General features: G+C 34.8%; 1 protein-coding gene across 5 annotated transcripts in view; it reads left to right on the top strand.

Annotated features, from left to right (window-relative positions):
- Positions 1-22,680, top strand: part of Mi-2 (chromodomain-helicase-DNA-binding protein Mi-2 homolog) — a 62,911-nt gene that overhangs the window by 8,494 nt on the left and 31,737 nt on the right. For 4 of the 5 annotated variants that reach the window (XR_011701734.1, XR_011701733.1, XM_071590437.1 and 1 more), the window contains exons 6-23: positions 4,783-5,232; positions 6,047-6,313; positions 7,725-7,924; positions 9,966-10,089; positions 10,467-10,652; positions 12,924-13,084; positions 13,200-13,374; positions 15,258-15,370; positions 16,008-16,177; positions 16,911-16,996; positions 17,530-17,841; positions 18,098-18,337; positions 18,868-18,990; positions 19,193-19,380; positions 19,713-20,013; positions 20,620-20,808; positions 21,455-21,607; positions 22,085-22,322. Coding sequence is in view for 3 of the 5 variants with exons in the window: in XM_071590437.1 (XP_071446538.1) it covers positions 4,783-5,232; positions 6,047-6,313; positions 7,725-7,924; positions 9,966-10,089; positions 10,467-10,652; positions 12,924-13,084; positions 13,200-13,374; positions 15,258-15,370; positions 16,008-16,177; positions 16,911-16,996; positions 17,530-17,841; positions 18,098-18,337; positions 18,868-18,990; positions 19,193-19,380; positions 19,713-20,013; positions 20,620-20,808; positions 21,455-21,607; positions 22,085-22,322 (3,676 nt within the window). In the remaining 2 variants the exon portion in view is untranslated. The remainder of the gene's footprint in view (positions 1-4,782; positions 5,233-6,046; positions 6,314-7,724; positions 7,925-9,965; positions 10,090-10,466; positions 10,653-12,923; positions 13,085-13,199; positions 13,375-15,257; positions 15,371-16,007; positions 16,178-16,910; positions 16,997-17,529; positions 17,842-18,097; positions 18,338-18,867; positions 18,991-19,192; positions 19,381-19,712; positions 20,014-20,619; positions 20,809-21,454; positions 21,608-22,084; positions 22,323-22,680) is intronic. The other variant, XM_071590438.1, reaches the window with a different exon arrangement.

Here is a 22,680-nt window from a genome sequence, read left to right as displayed (position 1 = left end):
GTATTAGATACCACTGTATTAGTTGTATATTTAGTTTTATACCTCTGCATTGTATATAGGTGTACCCCATTATGCCTGAAGATGGACTCTACACATATTGTTTGTATAAAATTTGTTGGCATGTCATACTCCAATAATATTTGTTGAGGATGTGTAATTTATTTAAAAAATAATTATGCAATTTAACTCTACTATGGGAGCACTATATTGATAGTATACGTCTATATTTGTCCATTCTTCATGAAATAATTAAATTAAATTGTGGAATGGTTATTTTAGGGAATTATATTTTTACACTGCTTCCTGCAAAAGACAATAGGTCAGGGCGACCTTATATTAATGTTACCGTTTTTCTATTTTTTTGCTATTGTACTTAGGTGAGAGTGGAATATACTTGGTGAATACTGTTGCTATTATCATTATTTCAAGTTAATAATTATATGGAATTCTTGTTAAAAATCATTTTAAAAATCCACCGTACAAAGCCATGCATACCAAAAATTCACATATGTGACTAAAGTGATCATCACTTGATTTTCAGTTTTGTCTCCTTCATCAGAAAGTTTAGATACTTTCACTCATTACATCCTCTTGATAAATTTTGTTTGTGTTATGCTTTTAAACATTTTCTTTTTTTATAATATTAGACTTTTAACAGTTCAATAGCAAATGAATGTGTGAATTTCAAATAAGGGGTTAATGTCAGAATGTTATTCTTTGAGCTTTTCACCATACTCTTTATTCTCCTGTAGCAAAAGTAACCCCTTAATCTTCCCAATTATACTTATAGAAAGCATTTGAACTCCAATGGCCTTGTTGGCATTCATTTTAGTCAATTGTATGAACAAGCGGTTTGCTTTAAGAAATAGTAAATCCACAAAAGGGAAGCCGAAATTGCCTTCACATACTGTGTGCATAGTGTTTTGGCTACTAGAATAGATTTCATATTGATGTTACGTCATACTGTGTGATCAAACCTCCCTTATAATAAAAATTAATAGTATCACTTAGCCTAATATGCTATTAATTCATAGTCCCCCATGTGCAGTTTTTTTAAATGAAATCCATCGGTTAAACCTCTTTTTGATGATGGCAAAATCTAGGTTCATTTTAAATATGTACGACTGAAATTTACGTATCGTGAAAATAATATTGAGGATGACAAGCTTTCTTGATCAGCATTCTCTTGGACTTTTTCCATTTCTAAATTTCACCTTTAAATTCTAAATAATTTGTGTTAGTTTAAAATTGGTACGAAATGCAAAAACCATTTAACGAGTTAACAGATCTTGGCTGCTTGATCCTGCAAAAGTGAAAATGGCAAGAGAAATGTACTTAACCAGGTATTAACTCCATGTTAGGCATTAAAATTTTCGTGATAAGAACTCTTTTTTTAACTAGTAAATGTGTTTGGCATTAATTTTTTTAATTTGACAATTGTTAGCAAATGATTTTTGTTAAAATAATTACATATATGCGTATTAATAGAGTATTGGAGGAGTTTGGGGTTTGAACATTAATTTCAGATAGTGTAAGATGGAGTGTTAGAAATAGGAAATTAATCTTTTCTGAGAGGACGTACGCAGGATCAATGTGTGCAGTCATGGATGTGCTAACATTGAATTTAAATGAAAAATTCAGAACTTACTGAAGTGGAGCATTGGGCAGAAACCTTTCACAAAATGTACCAAATGGTCCACCATTATGTACTAACATTGGGCTCATATTCCATAGTGAGTTAGTGTAGTATAATTTCTCATGGACTTGAGTTGCTCATTTAATTGTATGCTTGATATGTGAAGTTATGAAAGATATAAAACATGGCATCATGAGCAGTACACGCTTCGTTGTGCCGCACAAGATTTATTAAACATTAACCATGCTTAGTTGTAAAATTTCAGCACAATGTGAGTCACCTTTCAGAGATTACCAAGTGTGTACAGGCTGTCTCTAGGTTATGTACCACCAGTCTTAATGGTTTTCTGTAATTACAAGCAGGTTCAAAATCTCACAAGTGTAATTTAAAAATAAATGAATAAATGGTTTATTTCAGATGTATAAATGAACCCCTCGCGGCATAATTGTTTCACACTGTCATATTCCTAATTGTTGGAGAGCATCCAGCCAGAATTCACTTTTTGAATATTAGAGCAATTTGTACAGTGATTAATTTGTTCACTAGGTTTTTCTAGTTCAGATGTTGTTTCTCTTGTGTGTGATGTGTTGTTGTTCAGGCTTGATGTATTGTGAAATGCTACTTTTATTGTATCCTTTGGCAATCTGTTGTCATCTTCATTCAATCATTTTCTGTATTAAATTTCTTAGGGAGGGACTTGGTCATCATTTGGTTGTGAAATCCTGTATACCAATGAAGTTTTTTTTCAGAGCAAACTTTTTAAATTATTAATAAGTGTATTTCCAACTAGCTGCATTTGATAACCATTCCTTAGTGCTATTTAAAAAAATTAGTATCCCCAGCATATATTCATTTTAAATATAATTTTTTCCATTGCGAGTGAAATTCCTGAAGAAAGCTTTTTACTCTTATTTTGCATGGTATTTAATGGTGAATGCAAGGGAAATGCTGTGACTCTTGTAAGGGATAACTTTCATGCAGCTCTAATAAACAAGCAGTAATTTCTCGTAAAATGAATGTACTTAAATCCCTGGCCCATGTGTTTCACTTTTTTACTCCAAAATGTGCTCTTAAATCAGCCAAATGGGTTACTCTGGTATAACTTAGATCTATAAATGCAAGCTGATTTGTTAGAAAAATACTTAACTATTGCATATTTTTTCCTGCGTCACGCGTAGAAGATAGTAGCCTTCATTACAAATGTGGATAATAATATTATTTTGAGTTAGTAGTAAGCAGCAGTGTTTTAATATTTCATTGAAAGAACTTCCTGCAAAAATTCCTACATCGTAAATATATTCAATGAAGCCCGTTTAGTTGATATCACATGTAGTGCTGATAGAGGGATGATTGTCGTAAAGCATTTCATTTAAACCTGAATTCATGAATTATGCTTCAGAACATGGAAACAAGGCATTTGAAAGGCACTTTGGACCGGTGATGAAAAATTTCTGGGATTCTACCATGAATAAATGTTGATGAGTGCATAGCTGTTAATTTTTTTACGTAACAATTTCATTTTCTTTGTATTAAGTGGTAGCATCCAAATACTTTCATCTTTTTTGTCTGATCCAAGTATTTTTGTGTAAACTCTAATCTGAAAAATCACAGTTGATTTGGTCATGCAGAGTCTGAAAAGATTAACTTCGCTGACTAACTGTGCTGTGTTGTTTGACTAGTTTTTTCTTCCCTAATGAGTAAAGATAAATATGAATGTAATTGAAATGTAAGATATTTTAGAAGACTTGAAGTGCAAAGAGGGCAAAAAAGGAACCTATTTTGTGTAACAGATTTACTGAATTGAAGGTTTTGCCATAGTGTGTACTTGTGTTTAAGTATGAAATCACTTCAGCACAAAGGGGAAATAAATATTTGAATTAAATTACTTGAGCCTGATGCTGCTTTCTCATTATGATTATTTGCTTTTTTAGTTTTTTTTTCCTAAGGGAAATTAACTTCTGGTAAATTCATGATCCTGTCACAGCTTATGTCAGGATTTCACTTTAAACGATGTATTAATTAGGTATGATAGGGAAATACAGAGTACTGCAGTATGGCGTTTGCACTGAAATGGCAGTTAAGGGAGAAGGAAGTTGATATCTGGGACTTCGTAAAGAAAAAAAATGGTAAAAACTTTGAAATGATTGTATGGCTCTGAAACAGTCCTTGAGGATTAAAGATGGGTATGTTGAACGCTTATGAGATGTTGGTATAAGAAGGATGGAAGGTCTGAAATGGACGAAAAGAAAAGCGAGTTAAATGTTGAGGTAGGGAGGAAGTTGTTGAGATAGATCTGAAGAAAGGTGGAAAGCAATGCTGTGTTAAAAACTGTGCTGCAGGGAAAATCTAGGGTACTGTGGGAAATAGGAGGAAGAGGCATTTCATGTGGGATGAACACTGTTGCGAAGCAGGACCTGAAAAATAATTTAGTTAGTACAAGTGGTGTGTAAGTTATGCAGTAAATTGAAGGGACTAAATTCTTAAGAAAATCACAGTTTTGGGTAATGCTGTTCACTTTCAGTTAAAAACATGTCTCATTAATTGACTGGTACAAAAATGTATCTAGTTAGGTGTTTATTTTAGAGCAGATTCATTGTGTAGGCATCTTTAATATGTGTTCTCATGTCATGAATGAATATTGTTGGGTTAAACTGCATCATTTTGGATAGTGAATTCTGAGAACCAACCTATCTTGTAATTTGTGTGATACTTGTCAATGTAAGTTGTGTTGAGAAAATGAAATGGTTGGCCATAAGATAACCTCTTAGGTGGTACAATGCTTTGCTGTAGGCAGAAGCACAAAAGTATAAAGGTGATTTGCTTGCAGAGTCTTTATCTTAAACATTTAATCAGACTAGTGCACTGAGATATAGTCTGGTGAAGTTGTTGTGGGGTGTTGTTGTGGAATGTTGGAAGGTGACAAGACTCCATCAGTTTGCTTTTTACAATGTTAATGGTATTGTACTTGAAGTGCAATAGGGTAACAGTGTGTCCCATAAGGATGAGCACTACTTATTTTGCTTTCCTGAATATTGAGAAAGTTTTGTTTGAATAGTTATTTTAAATAATTGGTTTCTTATTTTTTCATGTCCATGAATATATGATTGTTTTTTTTTTCAAGTGAGTGACCTTAATTCATTTTTCAGGTACCCATGTCAAAACTCATGATGTTGGTTGCAGCCAAGTGGCGTGAGTTTTCCAACATCAACCCGAACACGCAGCAGGAGTTGAACCCGGTGACAGAGCCGGTGACACCCGTGCCAGACTATCAACCCAAGGCAAGCCGTTCACGTGCCCCCAAAGAGAAGGAAGAGCCGGCATCCCCAAGTGCCGAAGCCGGTGGGGAATCCCCATCGGCTTCTGTTGGTGGTCTCTCGACCACTGCCATGACCCCGGGAGGTAGTGGTGCAGGGAGTGGGGGCGAGGGTGGGCCAGATGGCAATGAAGGGGGGAGTGGCAGTGGCACGCCAGGTGGCGCTGGTGATGACGACGACGATGACAAGTCAAAGAAGAAGAGGGGACGGAAGAAGACCGGCAAGAAGGCAAAAGTTCCGACACTGAAGATCAAGCTGGGCAAGCGGAAGAGGGGAAGCTCAGTAAGTGTCTTTTGCTTGTTGCTTTGGTTGCCCCTGGGTTGTGACTGGCATTGTGCTTTCCCCTTGAAAATCTGTGGAAGTGCAGAAATGATGTTCCTCATTTTCCTGGACTAAAATGTTCAAACTATGGTGACATACAGAGTGTTAGTGAAAGGAGGGCCTTTCCAAGCTATTAAAAACCCGTTTTATTCGTCTGATTTTTCTTAAGAAATTTCATGCCTTAGCCGGTAGCCCAAGTTCCAAATACCAAAAGTTGTGCTTTTGTGATGTCAAATAATTTGTTTTTACCATTTGCAGTAAGTTTGAGATATAATGGGCAAAATCTATTTTCGTTTAATGTGAAATAAAGGCTTTTGTTTGGCATCATGGGTTACTCGGACAAGTAAACAGGCTATTAGGAATTAATTAAAGCATTGCATATCAACTCTGAATGTGGTGGCAAACTTGTGTATGCTGTGCCAATCAAAAACTGGAATCTGACTGCATTTGTGACACGTAGTTTTGAGTAATTGGTTTAGCTTTAATAGTGAGTCAAGAAATACTTGACCTTCCAGTAAGTCCATCTCCATGGAAGTAGATTACTATAATAATTGTATTAGGTATTTAATAGCTTGGAGAAGACATCTTTTTACTGCAGGAATCTTTTAAGTCTAATTTTTGACTGAAACCAAAGTTTATGAACTGTCCATCATCAGATTTTCAGTGTCCCGCTATCAAAAATGTTTGGAATTTGACTTGTTGTTTCCATTTCTTTATGCTCTCTTACTGTGGCCACTGTATTTCTAAACTAATAATATTATGCAATTATTTACAGATAGAGTTAAGAAAGGAAATGGTTCCTATTTCTTCCCAGGAGGAGGAGCGTAGTGGTAGTGAAAGGGATTCGGACATGGAATTTGAGCAAATGCTTCAGGATGCCGAAGAGGCCTCTAAGACAACGGAAGAACCAGAGGTAGCCGCTCCTCCTGTTCCTCCACCTCGCAGGAAGGCTAAGACAAAGATTGGAAACAAGTCGAAGAAGAAAAAGAAAACCAAGACAACGTCCAAGTTCCCTGGTGGTGAAGGAGAGGATGGCTATGAGGTATGACCTCCTCTTAATCATTCTCAATTTTTATTTTAATCAGATAACATAATTGTTTTGTGCCTTAATTTGTGGACTGTTAAATTGTTTCTTGAAAGAGCCTCCAGTTTTGAAGATTGCAGGTTTCAGATATGGTTAGTGAAAGTTTCTTTAAGCATAAAAATACCTCATGCATGTTTACAAATGTCTTTTTTCATGCTAACAGATTTTTCTCCTATAAATACCGACTGTAAAATATCACGGAGGAGCATTCCAATCATGGGAAAACAGCTACACAGTCCAATTTCATTTCCCAAAGATATCAAATTTTTATTAATCATGACACTATTTCAAACAGCTTGGAGTGGAGGAAGAGGTTTAACCCGTGTTTGAATTGAAAGCAAATGTCAAAACAGGAGATGTGTAGAGAGACCGACGCTGAAACCATCGCTGGTTCATTTTATTAAAAATTGTTTGCTCTCATTCTGTAGATTTTGTGGAATGGATAACTAATGGGTGCGTAGTATGTTGAGTTCACTGTATTACCACGTATGCTCCATTGTTCAAAATAATGATTGCCTAAATGAATTCTTGTTAGATTGTGGGGTGCTGCGTAAAGGGTCTGATATTAGGTATAACTACACTCCCTGTTCGATTAGTGCCATTGTACAAGGATGTTAAAAATAATGCAGCCCTTGTAAGTTAATTGAGTTGTTTAATTTATATTTATTTATAAGCTAATTGTAATACTCCACATAAACTCTATCCAAAATTTTGGTGAATTCCTGAAATTTGTTAACAGTCATTCTTGTGAAATAAAAATGTCTGAATATCGAAATGAACCGTGAGAGTTGCATTTAAGTAGCATTATTTATTGCAAAATGGTCAATGAATGTTTGTAAGTGGGGATAGTAAGTGCATCACATTTCAGTTGCTATTATTTTAGCTTAAGCTCTAAATAGTAGTTTGTTAGGTAGTGGAAGGATAAAAGTCATCATTGAATATTAAACAGCATGTCATGGGAACACAGTGGCTTTGCAAGTGATGATTAATGGAAGTAAAAGCCATGGTGAAAGCTGATCGGTAGTGGACCAAGAGCATTGTTTCTTCAATTGGCCCTTGTTATAATCACTTAGGTTTAAAAGCATAGAATATCCAGTGAATGTCAAAGCTGAGTTAAGCAGAGAAAGACGAATTAGTGTGAGAAAGCTTTTTTTTTAATAAATACAGGTAACATTCCTGTGTAGTATATAGAAAGTCATCATGCACTTGTGTGCATGTTTGGGCCCATGCTGGTGGTAGGTAGTTACTTCAAAGAGGGCTGGCTCACTTGTATTGGGTGTGTTTGGTGTATATAAATGATTTGAATCCCTTCTATCCCTCAATTTACTCTATCTCTCATAATTTTCTTGTGTGTGGTTGGGTATTATAGCAGACGGACCATCAAGATTACTGTGAGGTTTGCCAGCAAGGTGGTGAGATCATTCTGTGTGACACTTGCCCCAGAGCATACCATCTGGTGTGCTTGGATCCAGAGTTGGAAGAGACGCCAGAGGGGAAGTGGTCATGTCCCCACTGCGAGGGTGAAGGTGTGCAGGAGCAAGAGGAGGATGAGCACATGGAATTCTGCAGGTGGGGCCATGGTGAAGTGTATTGGGACCATTAGGATTGTCTGTAAAAATTACTTTCCCTATCATAATCATTATATGCTATTAGATATGACATAGTTCGTGGCGTTACTCTGTGGAATGTCTCCATTATTTGGAAAATAAACAGAGCAATTATGATACACACACATATAGCGAAGTGGTATGTCAGAAACCTAATAATGCCACATAGTGGCCAAACCATGGCTGGCAATAAATATTAATGATGGATTGCTGGGTGTCTATTTTCTATATAATGTCTCATTAGATGGGGACATACCCCAATAGATGTTGCCAATATTATTAAAGGTAAAAAATAGAGCACCTGTATACATATTTATTTACAATTTACTTCAATTCCATGTCACTGGCGTGTTGCAAAAAATTCATTAATGGAGTAAAAAGACTTGGTTGATAGCCAATAATAGTTTTTTTTGTGTTAGATTGTTTGTGCTCCATGCAGTCGCTGGTAGTTGATTAAATGATGTGATGCCCATGCATTTCAATGAGTTATGGCTCTTAACCAAACGAAAATATGATTTATGTATATAGTGTTTCTTTTTCCATGATTATGTACATTGGATCTAAGGAATATGGGCTTAAGTTGCAATCTTTTAGTATGAAGGGCTGATTCTGTCTAGATCAAGTGATAGCTAGATGATACAGTTAAACACTCCTTTAAAAAAGTGTATTCCTAGTGTTGATGGAGTCATCTCAGATTTTTGCATTTCTGAATGCAAATACATGTGGTGATTTCATAATGGACTAGAGTAAGGCAATGATTTTTATGTTTGTTAGCTGCTTTTGATCTTGAGTAGCCACTTCTGGCCAGCAATCACATATTCCTGGAGTCAAAACCACCAAAGTGGAAAGGGCACATCTGTGCCTGACTTTCGGCTTGCCGGGGGGTATGCTACCTACCACATTGATGTCCAACGTTAATCATGATGTTACTTAGTTGTATTTAGAAAAATTTTTTGGCTACTGAAAATATGAATATAAATGCACTTCATTCCTTATATCTAAGCTTCTTTTCAGTCAAGTCTTTTTAGTGTTTTGTTTCATTTCATTAAATAAAATAGTTTCTGGTGTCACTTGGTGGAAACTCTTCATATTGAAATTGAAACTAGACAGCTTTGTCTCGTTTCAATTTCATTTCATTACTTGATTATGAGATGCACCTCTTACTTAAGGTCGCATGGTACATGACTATGTACATATGGTGTATATGGTAAAGTATCTAAGGAAAAATTTAAAATGATTAAAGATAATTGATGTCCTTGCTATCCAGGGAGGGAGAGGTTGGGGTGTGTGTAATTAGTTCATGGTTTTAACTGCTGAATAACAATAAAATAAATGATGGGGAATTTTTAATCTGTTTGAGATTATTTATTAAAAAACGGATATTTTTCATCCAAAAATGTTTTAATTTTTCTTTTTTTATTTTCTTCTATCTTTAGGCACCCTGCTATCTTAGGATTTTTAACATGATTCTTGCAGTATGCTAAAATTGAAGACTATTTAACCTGAAAAATCTTTTGAATATGTTGAAGCAAAAAAAGTTGTGTCTTGCACTTTGGCTGTAAAAATTTGGGGAAAATATTTACTATATACTCTCAAAACTTAATATTATTTCTGCATTTTTTGTCGTAGAATGTTTTAAGAAACCAGATTTGCATTATACCGTATTATTATTGAGAGCAAAGTTACTTTATGTTGACCCTGTATGTGGAATATGAAATTATGATCCCAAATTGTGTCAGTTTGTCTGAGCATTCAGTTTGCTCTGGTCGATCATGGATAAAAATAGTGAGCGACAAATAATTCATAGGGCTGATTTGCTTCAAAATGAAATGCCATTCTGATACACTATTCATTCTGATATAGCGCCCAAGGGGTAATACTTTTTGGCACCATTGTGTGTTACTTATTTTTTCCTGCGACACTTTAGCCTGTTTGATTTATTTTCACACAGTATGTTTTCAAATATTTCATTTAATTACCAATGTAAATGTTTTACTTTCCAGGGTTTGTAAAGATGGTGGAGAATTGCTGTGCTGTGATTCCTGTCCATCTGCATACCACACTTTCTGTCTGAATCCCCCTCTAACTGATATCCCAGATGGCGATTGGAAATGCCCCCGTTGCTCTGTGAGTTACTTCTTTAGGCTTAGAATGCATCTATCATGGTTTGGCACTTAAAATTGTTTTTATGTACTCAACAAAATGATATAAATAATGTTGGTAGGTTAGTGTGAATAAAGTTCATAATTTTTACATAAGAATAATTAAATCAGTAATGATCTATTTTTGAGTGATAGTCATGTCTTAAATGTATAAACGTCTTTTTGTATTATTCACTTATTTTTTAAAATTTGAAAAAAAATGCCTGGTCGTACTTGATTGAAGTGTAATATAGTCTTGCATTTTAACTTGCGTGGTTGACATTTTCAAACAATAAATGTTAAGACTAGGGATTTAAGTGTGTAGTTTTTGGTATGGTTGTTGAGTCTTGAATGTCTCTTCAGGCTGAACCCTTGCCTGGAAAAGTTGGAAAGATCTTGACGTGGAGGTGGCTTGAACGGAAACCTGACGAGAAGGAGAAAGAAGAGGAAGAAGGCTCTAAAAAGGGGCCCCCTAAACCTCAGAGAGAATTTTTTGTCAAATGGCAAGAGAAGTCTTATTGGCACTGTGACTGGATATCAGAACTACAGGTAAAGTATGCCAAGGTTTTCCTGTATTTCAAATATTTAATAGCTTTTGTTGACTCGTGGGCATTCCTATTAGAATGTATAATAAAATTATGTTTAATATCTACTGTTCTTCGGTTGGTCTTCCCCTGCCACACACTCATGTGGTGGTTGTTTTAATGTAGTATAGGCATGCCTTTTTATAAGGCCACAATGCTCATAGTCATCAATAAATTGAATATTGAGTGATATTAATGGATTTGAAGGAATTTTCTATTGTGTGTATGTTGATTACTTGTTATAGCCATGTCAAATGGGTAAACTTAACGTCTCACTTAATGCGAAAGTATATATTGTGCAAGAACTCTGACGTAATTGTTGATAAGTTTCATGGTGTCTTTACAATGTTCTATGCAATTCAAGAGTAGAAGGCATCCTATTTTTCTTTGATAGTTTTGAAGGGACAGCCAATGAGAGAAAAGTGTATGAGACAGGGGAGCATTGCCTTTGGCTTCTGAACTGAAGCTATTGCAGGAATTTTAGTGACTTTAAATAAGATATTAACATGAAATTAACCAGAACCTGATAGACTGAAAACATAAAAAATATAATGAAACTAATCAAAATGAAATTTACTAAGTAGTTGAAACTAAATATTTGGACAGAATTTGTAGAAAGAATACACAAAATGTAAACAAGCAATATAAATAGAATAAGTTTCTTCTTTCTAAGGGATCAAATTTTATTGTAAATAAATATCTGTTGGTCATTCTTTTTACCCAATAGCATTATTTAACATGGACAAAGCCTTCAATCCATCTTATCGCTGTCTAACCCCAAGGCCTAGCCCAGGATTTTCATTTTATTTCTTTGATTAACACATCTTTCATTTAGAGATTTACCTTCCTTGTGTACTCCGCTGATTATTAGTACAACTGCTTCCAATAATGGGCCATTGAGGGTCAACATTTAAATCTTACAACCACAGCAGCACCAAACCTTAGCCACAATCTCAGCAGACTCGCGTTCAATTTAAATTGGTCTTTATGAAAGAACTACATGGTTTGTGTTGCACCAAGGTGCACGTGAGTTGGCTGTGATAATTTTTATCACAGAACTTTAGCAATAAAGCTTGATCATGTGACACAGCCTTTAGGTATAAACTTTATTCGTTCACATCTGGACTGAAAAATGTCCTTTTTTTCCTATCTGGATGCCTCTAGTGGCCTATGCACTTCTTTGTATCCCAAACAAGCCACTTTTGTCTTGTCATCATCAGGTGTCCCCCAGAGGTCAAACCACCACATTTGATGCAACCCATGTCAAAGGTGGATTGAAAACAGACAATCTCTTGGCTTAAAGGCCAGTGCTTACTTAACTCGGCTAGCTTTGGTGAAATATAGTAGCTGATGCTTTTTCATAATTTAATAGTTAATCATTGCAAGATCCTCTTGTTGCTTTTAGTACCTTAGGTGTTACCAGCAACACATCAGTCTCCTAGAAATGTCTCATATGAGTGATGGAGTTAACTCTCGTCTTGAAAATTTCTCAGTCCTCCATTAAAATGCCATGATTGGGTATGACCCCTTGCCAATTAGTGGATTTTGTAAGGAACTATCCTCCCCTATGTATGTCATCCTTAAATGCTATTATTCAAGTTTTTCTTATTTGGAGGGTTCTCATGACTTCTAAGATTATGGTATGATATTAAAGTAATAATGTAGCGGATGTTGTTTTAGTTAAATATCAAATTAAATTATGGGGCACTTTTCATTTTTTTTATTAAGAATGTGAACTTGCTACAGTGATAACATTATTGGTGAGAATATGGCTGAGAGTCCATTTAGAACTCACAAATTTCTGTGCAATTGCAAATGCACTGCCATCTAAGTTTGTTTTATTTCAAGTATTGCATTGAGTTTATTCCAAGTGTTTCAAGGAAGTATTGGACAGTGCAAATATTTGTTTGAATTCTAACTTGTAAACAGCCATTAGGCTTTGGGTCAGGTAGTTTTAGTTCACAGTCAGTTATTTTCATGAGGGTGTTTCGGTGAAAAATGTTATCTAACAGCAAATTTCTTAGACTTATGGAACAATTTATGAATTATAATTTGTTTATTCATTTTTATTTGGTGTTCCTTTTATAATTTTATCTCTTTCCTAAAAAAGATTAAAAAAAACTTATATTTAACAAATATATTTTGTGATTTTTTTCCCCCTGAGATTTAAGGTGAAATATAAAGTATTTTTGCATTTTCCCTGGTTTTAACAAGTAATTTTTTTCCTTTCTTTCAGCTTGATGTCTTTCATCCTGCCATGTATAGGTATTATTATCGTAAGTCTGACATGGATGAGCCACCAAAACTAGAAGAACCAATTGACGAGTACGACCTTAGGATGAAGAAAATAAGGGAAGCCAATGCTGATGAACAGTCATTGGAGGATAAATTTTATAAGTAAGCCATTCACAGATGCATCTCATTTTTTGTCAAAACGAAAGGACAATTTGTTTGGAATAACATTTTTACTAATTTGTGTATGATGAGTAATTGTGTGCATTATCTATTTTAGGTATGGAATCAAACCTGAATGGCTAATTGTTCATCGAATCATCAACCATAAGACTTTGAGAGATGGGAGAATGATGTACCTTGTTAAGTGGCGAGATCTTGGCTATGATCAAGCCACTTGGGAGGAAGAAAACAACGATATACCAGCTTTAAAACGTGCAATTGAGTATTATCAGGTTAGTGACCTTTCCCAGAAAGTAATATATATTTGTAATTAATTTTCAATGTTAAATCATCAAATTGTAACATCAGAAAAATGTAGATTGTCGTCTTGGGAATGCCTCTTATATCTAATCAGTAAATTGTCATGGGTTTCATACTCAAAGAAGTATCTGTTTAGAGATTGTGAGAAGGAAAAGAAAAAAATTACAGATTTTCATGCGTCTTAAAATATATGACTAATGCAAGTTGAGCAATATTCAGGTGAAGATAAAAAACATATAGTTTATCATTGCTATGTTGAAGCCATTTCATTAAATTCTATGAAAACCCAGGTGCCTTAATAGATTTATCATGGAAAAAAAACCAAATTTTTATGCTGAAACTGAAAAAATGCAATGTTGTTTGAAGATATTCATACCAAAAAATTCTAGGAAATAGTTTTCTGGGTGCTAGTTATAAAGTGGCCTCTTGCGCAACAAAATCATGAGTTTGAATGGTAACCTATTTCTGTCCAATTTACAAAATCAATTGATGAGGTGAGGATCAGAGAACCAAGAAGAGAATGTAGATGATCCTATTGTAACCATTTCTCCTCTGTGCTATTTGAACACTATTTCAACATTCTTTCCTTGGGTGATTTGTTCAGGGAAAAGCAAACTTTGAATGCATCATCGCTTATTACCTCAACTGTTGCCATAGGCACACAGAGTATGTTTCAACTTGCAATGACTGCTGCTGATGGAGTACTGGAGTCAAAACAATGAAACTAGTACCATGAATTACATTATGTATTTGACTGATACTATGAAAAAATCCTATTTTTGAACAGTACACTGCATGATTTGTAAATCTGAAAAACTTGGACCATAATAGCCTCAAGAGAGGTGGAGATTTAAGAACCTGAGAAATAGAGGAATTATAATTTTCTGACTTGGCAATCACTTAGTGAGTGACATTAGGATAATTTATTTGAGAATCAGGCGAACTAATTTTTCAAAATTTAACCCCTTATGAATGATTTGAATCGGAAGAATAAAAAAAAAGTCTGAATCAGAATATTATATTTATTTGACAATTTTGCTAATATTTCATGTATAAATTTTGAAATATTTGTGTATACATGACTGTTTTACACGAAATGAATTTACTCATGAACTTGTCAATACAGTCACATCCCATGTATGCATTATCTGAATTTGTTTTTCTGCAAATTCACATTTTTATCATATCCCCTACATTTTCCTATTTTACAAATGTGTGTGGAACCCTGCATTTACACTATTTCATTTTTAGTTTTCCCACTATTTGTAACACTATGTCCTCGAATTTGAAAATTTCACATTTTAAAACTGTTACTCATGTATGTCTGCTATTATAAAGAAATTTTTGTGACAAATTCCAATAAACTGCAGGGAATGCTATGATATCAACTTTTAACGAAGTCATCTGCTAAATGTGCATTTTAATAAAATTTTTTGACTTCATTTTGTATTAAAAAAGACGAGCGCTGGCAGTCATGTGAATGGTTTTAGTGAAGAATTTGAATGTGAAGGGCACTAATGATGGAAATATGAGCTACTTAAAACTTTTAATCTCAATCTGCCAGGACATGATTTGCGCAATGAAATTAATACATTGTATGACTAGGAGTTTGCTTTATAATTTATACATTGTAAGAACACCTGAAGGAGACTTAATTTCGCACCTAAGTTGACAATAAAAGGAATAAAGACTCCAACCTAGTGTTTGGTTACCGTGCCATCTGATGTTCAATGGTGATCTTTGAAGTGTGGATGAATGGATAATGCTAATGTAGAAATTGATGCAGAAATTATATTGCTACTGAGATGTGGCTGGATTTCATAATTAAAGGTAATAATATTTTTAAAACTTGCAGGACCTTCGAGCCTCTTGTAATGCTGATCTACTCGTGTCGAAGAAGGGTAAAAAGGGCAAGGGGAAGAAAACGAAAACGAAGGAACTGCAAGAGGAGGAAGGTGACCGCACTCCGTAAGTGTCGTTTCTTGATGTGACACGTCTTCTGGGGCATATGTTAGCCATCAGCACCTTGCATTCTCTTCTTTGTTGAACTTTTGGAGAAAACATGAATAATGCATTATTTTATGAATTAACCTACAATAATATACCATTAAGTGTATAGGAATGGCTATCATTTCTCAGCTTCAGGAAAGGATTTTACTCTTTTAACAATTTATTTGGTACAAACATAATGAAATGAGTGTAAATTATAGGCTAATGGAAGTTGAAATACCGGCAGCAAAGTTTTATTTTTCTGCATGCTAATTCATGAAGTTATTTAATATGGCCTTTGGAAAGTGTACAGTCGCCATGATTCAAATGAGTGAATAATGCAACTCCATTGGTTTAATTAACAATAAAAGTAACCTACCCTGGCTATTAATTTGTTCCCTGTGGAATGAAAGTGTATGTGGTGCAAAGTTTTCATTTAATCTTTCATACAGTGCATTTGTGGCATTTCTATCTCATTCATTTGTGCTCAATAACTTCATCAATTTTCTCTAATAGTTAACTTGTAAATATTATAAAAATGTTGGTTGTGTTACTCAACGATGTCTAATTACTTATTCTAATGGGTTATTATATGTTAAATGTGGACATTGAACAGGCGTCGCTACACTCCTCCACCTGACAAACCGTCGACTGATCTCAAGAAAAAGTATGAAAAGCAGCCAGAGTTTGTGGATCAGACTGGTATGGCTTTGCATGAATACCAGCTAGAAGGTCTGAATTGGTTGAGGTACTCTTGGGGACAAGGAATTGACACAATTCTCGCAGGTATGTTTCAGAGTTAAAAATAATTGCAATTTCTAATTATAAATTCACTTTTAAGTTTAAAGTTTACCTTAGTAATTCATCTTGTAGTGAAATTGTTGTCCCATTCATTCAAGTTTTCATGCATTGACACAATGTGCCTACAGGTGCTAACTGTTGTGATAAAAGTTCTTTATGACTATAAAGGATGGGTATTATACGACACAACTACATAGATATGTAGTTTTACTGTAAAATCTGTCTTGCATGGTCACTTTGTAATGACTTAGCCTTTGTTTTAAAGATAAAGGCAAATGTATTAAGGATTTCCTTGAGTGTTTGATAATGTAACTTCATTTATTTGCAATTCAAATTTTTTTCCTAAACGACTGCTAAACCAGTATAATTGCCTTGGCAATTTTAGCATAGTCCTTCAGATATTGTTGGCACTTAAGGGTTAGAGATAGATTTTGATATGCCTAATACTTAGCATGATATTAATGTATGGAAAGAGTTCATTTTAAAGCTATGGTTGATGGAAATCATCGTGAAATTAAAGTGTGAGAAAAATATACCTCTATGAAGGAAGTTGGTTTCTTTTTTGTGTTCTTTTGTGGTGTGGTAAGATGTAACGATTACAGTGATTGTAATAGAATAAAAAGTATTAGAATTTTCTGTCCACTTTCTAGCTGGTTTCCATATTTTCATTTATACGGTGTTGATGCACTGTGCCTCATTTACTGATTATTCTTTACAGATGAAATGGGTTTGGGAAAGACAATCCAAACAATCACTTTCCTGTATTCCCTGTATAAGGAAGGGCACTGCAGAGGACCATTTTTGGTACGTAAATTTTGTTAGTAAATATTGTTGGCTACTTTATTAAAAACAAGTTGTTTATTTGTTGCAATTTGAAATCCTTTAAATTTGATCCAGAAAGCTAGTAGAATTGTACTCAAAGATTTTGCGCCTACTGGTTACTTGCATCTTACTTACTGGTTTGTAGAGGTGTATATAATGTATTTAAAGGTCTTTGAAATTAAATGATATTTATTATATGTACATTTTTGATTTGAAAGTTGTCATTTGATGACGTGGCTCCACTTACTAGAAAGAAAAGCAGAAGTTGTGAATAAATAATTACTTTAAACTAAATAAAACAGTTTCTGATGTCACTTGGTGGAAAATCTTCGTATTGAAATTTAAATTAAACCACTTGGCTTTTCCACATACCAACAGATTTATGAATGTAACTACCCGGATGTTCTGTCACTGTGATTGCAGCAAAATCTGAGGATGTCTGAGATTTGTTTACAATTTTTTCAAACTTTTTGATGCATGATATTGATAATTGAGGGCATTTTTCTAATTTATAGGTCAGTGCTCCTTTGTCTACAATCATCAACTGGGAACGTGAATTTGAAACATGGGCTCCAGACTTTTATGTTGTGACGTATGTCGGTGACAAAGACTCCAGAGTGGTCATTAGGGAGCATGAATTGTCTTTTGAGGAGGGTGCAGTGCGTGGTGGTAACAAAGCTTCAAAGATTAAGTCTTCGTCTGTGAAGTTCCACGTCCTTCTAACTTCGTATGAATTGGTTTCAATTGATGCGGCATGTCTTGGCTCCATTGATTGGGCTGTGTTGGTTGTGGATGAAGCACATCGTCTGAAAAACAATCAGTCTAAAGTAAGCAACTAATACATGCTAAGTCAACGAAAACTTCGGGAAATATTGTGACAGTAACTTAGCACAGTCACTTATTGATGTGCACACAAATGGGAGAGATTTGCAGCAAAAAAAAATCATTCACCTTGCCAAGGCAAATGAATTTTTCATTGCAAATCTTACACATTTGTTGTACATTTGGGGTAGTGAGTTTTTTGTCTTCTTGGCTCCATTAATTGATATTGCAATCTCAAAATAATTTCATCTTTCATTTTAGTTTTTCCGCATACTGAACAGCTACCACATTGCTTATAAGTTGCTGCTCACTGGAACTCCTTTGCAAAACAATTTGGAAGAATTGTTTCACCTTCTTAACTTCCTGTGTCAGGATAAGTTCAATGACCTCTCAGCTTTTCAGAATGAATTCGCTGATTTATCAAAGGAGGAACAAGTGAAGAAATTGCATGATATGCTTGGGCCTCATATGCTGCGACGACTTAAGGCTGATGTACTTAAGGTAAAATAGTAATCTTGAGAACTATTAAGGTGGTTTTTACGGTTGCCCAATTATGTTTGTTGCTAAAATGGCTACATCAAGAGTAAATACTTAAAAAAGTATGCCAGAATCATGTGCAAACAATTAAGCCACAATCATGTGAATAGACTCAATATATTGACATTGAAGCCATTTTTGTCTGGCGTACAGTTTAGTTCTAAATCTTGTTTCTTGTTTCGATAGCCTTTTTTTGTTGTTTTTCTTCCCATTTCTTTCTTCACAAATATACTGTAGTGCACTCCAAACACATTCTGTTCTGGACTAGTGGGAGGCTAATTACTTGAATTGAGGTTAATTTTAGACTTTATTTCAAGTTTTTATTCGTTAAAGTTAGTCCTAAGTCTCTAACAGTGGACCAGAATTCAAGTAGATTCAAATAGATGGCTGAAGTCTGGTAGAGTTCAAGGATTGGAATATTAATCAAAAACTCTAGTGAATACAGTACTAAATTATTGTAAATTAATCAATCAAACTTGTTTTTATACTTGCAGAACATGCCAGCGAAGTCTGAATTTATTGTTCGAGTGGAGCTGTCACCAATGCAAAAGAAGTATTATAAATATATCCTTACTCGCAACTTTGAAGCTTTGAATGCTAAAGGAGGAGGACAACAGGTGAGATAAATGTTTTCTGCAATCCCTAAAGATGCTCATTGTTCTCTTGAAGTCGTTTAATTCTTAGTAATAGTAATACATATAAATAAAAATTCTTTGATAACTAGATGTATGATTCATGTTTGGGTTACTTTATGCTCACCGAAGGAATTTTTTCAGAATTTCATAAAGTTGCTTTCACAGAAATCTTTTGTTCCTCAAGGTCTCTCTTCTGAACATAATGATGGACTTGAAGAAGTGTTGCAACCACCCGTATCTCTTCCCGGCTGCTGCGCAAGAAGCACCGACGTCTGCCAATGGCACGTATGAAGTTAGTGCTTTAATAAAGGCTTCTGGAAAGTTGGTGCTCCTTTCCAAAATGCTTCATACCCTGAAGGAACAAGGCCACAGGCAAGTCCCTTGTGCTATTTTCCAAACATTGTGATATGCTATATTGATAGAGAAGCATTGAGTAGAATGATTGAATAACTATATGAACTCAAAACTTGGTGCATGGGTACAAAATGACATTCACTTTCATATCGAGGCCGACTTATTGCTCAAAAGTTAAACCAGCTGAGATTGGGGGCATGTGGGTGTGCTTCATTCATATCATTCGAACAATGGAGGAATCTGAATATTTTTTCCAACTGTAATTATTATAGAAGATTATGTTATTAGTCAGTAGATTGTGGAAATTGTTTGTGATTTCAATGTTTAATAGTGTTGCTGTCAAATTTCAGAGTCCTGATCTTCTCACAAATGACCAAAATGTTGGACATTCTTGAGGATTTCTTGGAGGGTGAGGGATACAAGTATGAGAGAATTGATGGTAGCATCACAGGGGCTCAGCGACAGGAGGCAATAGATAGGTTTAACGCACCTGGTGCCCAGCAGTTTGTATTCCTTCTGTCCACAAGGGCTGGTGGTCTGGGTATTAACTTGGCCACAGCTGATACTGTTATCATTTATGACTCGGACTGGAATCCACACAATGACATCCAGGCCTTTTCAAGAGCGCATCGAATTGGTCAATCTAACAAGGTGGGTAGAACAGATTATCAGAGACTCTGCTTAGTTCGAAATTATTTTTCATGATATTCTGCATACTGTTAATGCAAACGAAAACTGTTGTATGTAATGACTTCCTATCTGCTTTGTTGAAGAAAAGCAGCCATTTTTAATTTTTGCTTTCATAATTGTAAAAATAAGGACAAGCTTACTACCTTCATGGAAGTAGGCTAGTTTTGTGCATCTAAGAACATTGAATTGGATTAATAGAATTTGTTTGGGTACATCAATGTATGCACTAAACACAAATAATGTAGAATTACTAATGAATATCACTAATCTAAAACTCAATTTCTTTTGTGGGGATTCGGAAATGATAATAATGAGAATGTTCTCCGGTCTCACTCTACAATGCAATTGCAGCCACACGAGGTGTAAAGTTTGGCCTGCCATTTGCGTATATACCTTGCACCGTGTCATCTGTTTCTGGTGCAAAATTACATTGTATTTCAAAACTGAAGATAAAAATATGCTTGAGAATGGGTCAAAAATATTTTCTATTTCTCTTGTGTCTTTACATGAAAATGGAGTGTTCCATGACAACCCTTTGTTGTTACTTATTTATTCTACTTTGAATAGGTGATGATATATCGGTTTGTCACACGCAACTCAGTGGAGGAGCGAGTGACTCAGGTGGCCAAGAGGAAGATGATGTTGACTCACTTGGTTGTGAGACCCGGGATGGGTGGGCGGGGGACCAACTTCACCAAGCAGGAGCTTGACGACATCCTCAGGTTTGGAACTGAAGAGCTCTTCAAGGAGGAGGAGGTGAGAGATTTTTTGTTGCTTTTAATACCAGGAGGAGTTGAACGGTAGACTCTTGAGGAACTCTCACTGTACTCATTTACAAAGAGAATTTGATTCCAATACTTAATGCTGCAATAATCTTTTTTTTTAGTACATTTCTCTAATTTTTTGGTGACTCTTGATTTTTAAAATTTTGGAATTATCAAAAGTGTATCGGCAAACTTGTGTATTTTTTAAAATTTAAATACATATTTCGCTTATTCAATGAAACTGTGTTATCTTTATCATACTTGAACATACATCTTCTTATCATGATGTTAGCAAAGTTTAGTTTGAAGTGCTGTGGACAAAATTTGAAGGCCGCCACCAAAAGTAGGTTTTTTGTTAGTTATATTTTCTACATTCCGATTTTTCACATTCTTGGTGATAATGGTTGCTGTATTTATAAATACTTGGAGGAAATGTTGACTTATGCTGCTCTGTGTTGAATAAATAATTATTATTTTGATAAAGCTTAAAGTAATTGCTTTATAATAATTAAAGCATCTTGGATAGTAGTTGATCTGCCTATATAATTGCATGTTTCTCCTCAGTGTAATATTTTACATTATAATGACATGTATTTTGTTCTGGTTTTAGTGATATATTTTTTATTTTAATATTTCAGGGAAAAGAAGATGAAGCCATTCATTATGATGAAAAAGCAATTGATGACTTACTGGACAGGACCAAGTTAGGAATTGAACAGAAGGAGAATTGGGCAAATGAGTACTTATCTTCTTTCAAAGTGGCCAGTTACGTAACAAAGGAAGGAGAAGATGTGAGTATTGTGAATTTTGGGTTATGTTTTCATGGTACGTTTTTACTGCGCCATTTTTATTCATTTCAACTCTCAGTACTTTGTGTGAATTTATACTCTTTTTTTTTTTTGTTAATGAATCTGGTTTGGTTTGACCCTAAGAGATGAAAGTTACATTATCATCTGTAGTTATTTAATTTCCATATGGACTCTTATGACTAAAAATGAGTTAAAGGCTATGGCAAAGTTAGATTATAGCCTTGTAAACATTAGTGTAGTAGTTCAGGTTTGCATCATATCTGTTTGAACAGGAGTCTGTTGATTTTCTCAAATATATAACTAAACTCTGTGAATGCGAACTGATGAAACTTAATGAAAAGGAAGTAAAAAGTAAGACTTCGCGGTTCCGGAGAATAGAATTTTGGTGAAATTTTATTTTCTAAGTGCAAGCGATGGGAGAATTTACTAATCTTTGGTTCGCATATTGCTTGCTTGCAGGAGGAAGATGTAGGAACTGAGATTATCAAGCAGGAGGCAGAAAACACGGATCCTGCATACTGGGTCAAGTTGCTTCGGCATCATTACGAGCAGCAGCAGGAGGATCTTGCTCGCACCCTTGGCAAAGGGAAGCGTGTGAGGAAGCAGGTTAATTATAATGACGCAGTTGATGGGAGAGATGATGCATCTTGGCAGGACAATCTGTCTGATTACAACTCTGACTTCTCTGCTCCATCTGGTTAGTTCTCTTTGATTTTAGACATGTTGAAAGTGGAAATATATGACTAGGTTATTTTTCAAATATAAACTGAAAAGCATTGAATGCAAATATTTGTGTATGTAATAGAACTGTTGATGCTCATAATTTTAGATTATTTAGTTTTGTTTTGAAAATGTAAGGCAGTGCATCTGGCAATATTTTTAGGCCAAAGAGAAAATGAACAAGTTAATGTTCTAATAATATACTCTATTAAATGTAGTATTCCATCACATTGATAATTATTTATCTAGGCTTTTTCCTAAGTTTAAAAACTTTCATTATTTTAATGATGGATAGTCTCTGTGCCAATGAAGGGTGATTTTATTGCATAATTCAG

The sequence above is a fragment of the Hetaerina americana genome, unplaced genomic scaffold, assembly GCF_022747635.1.
Source record: "Hetaerina americana unplaced genomic scaffold, ioHetAmer1.1.p SCAF_4, whole genome shotgun sequence".
Lineage (NCBI taxonomy): Eukaryota > Metazoa > Arthropoda > Insecta > Odonata > Calopterygidae > Hetaerina > Hetaerina americana.
This window is presented reverse-complemented; position numbering and strand designations above follow the sequence as displayed.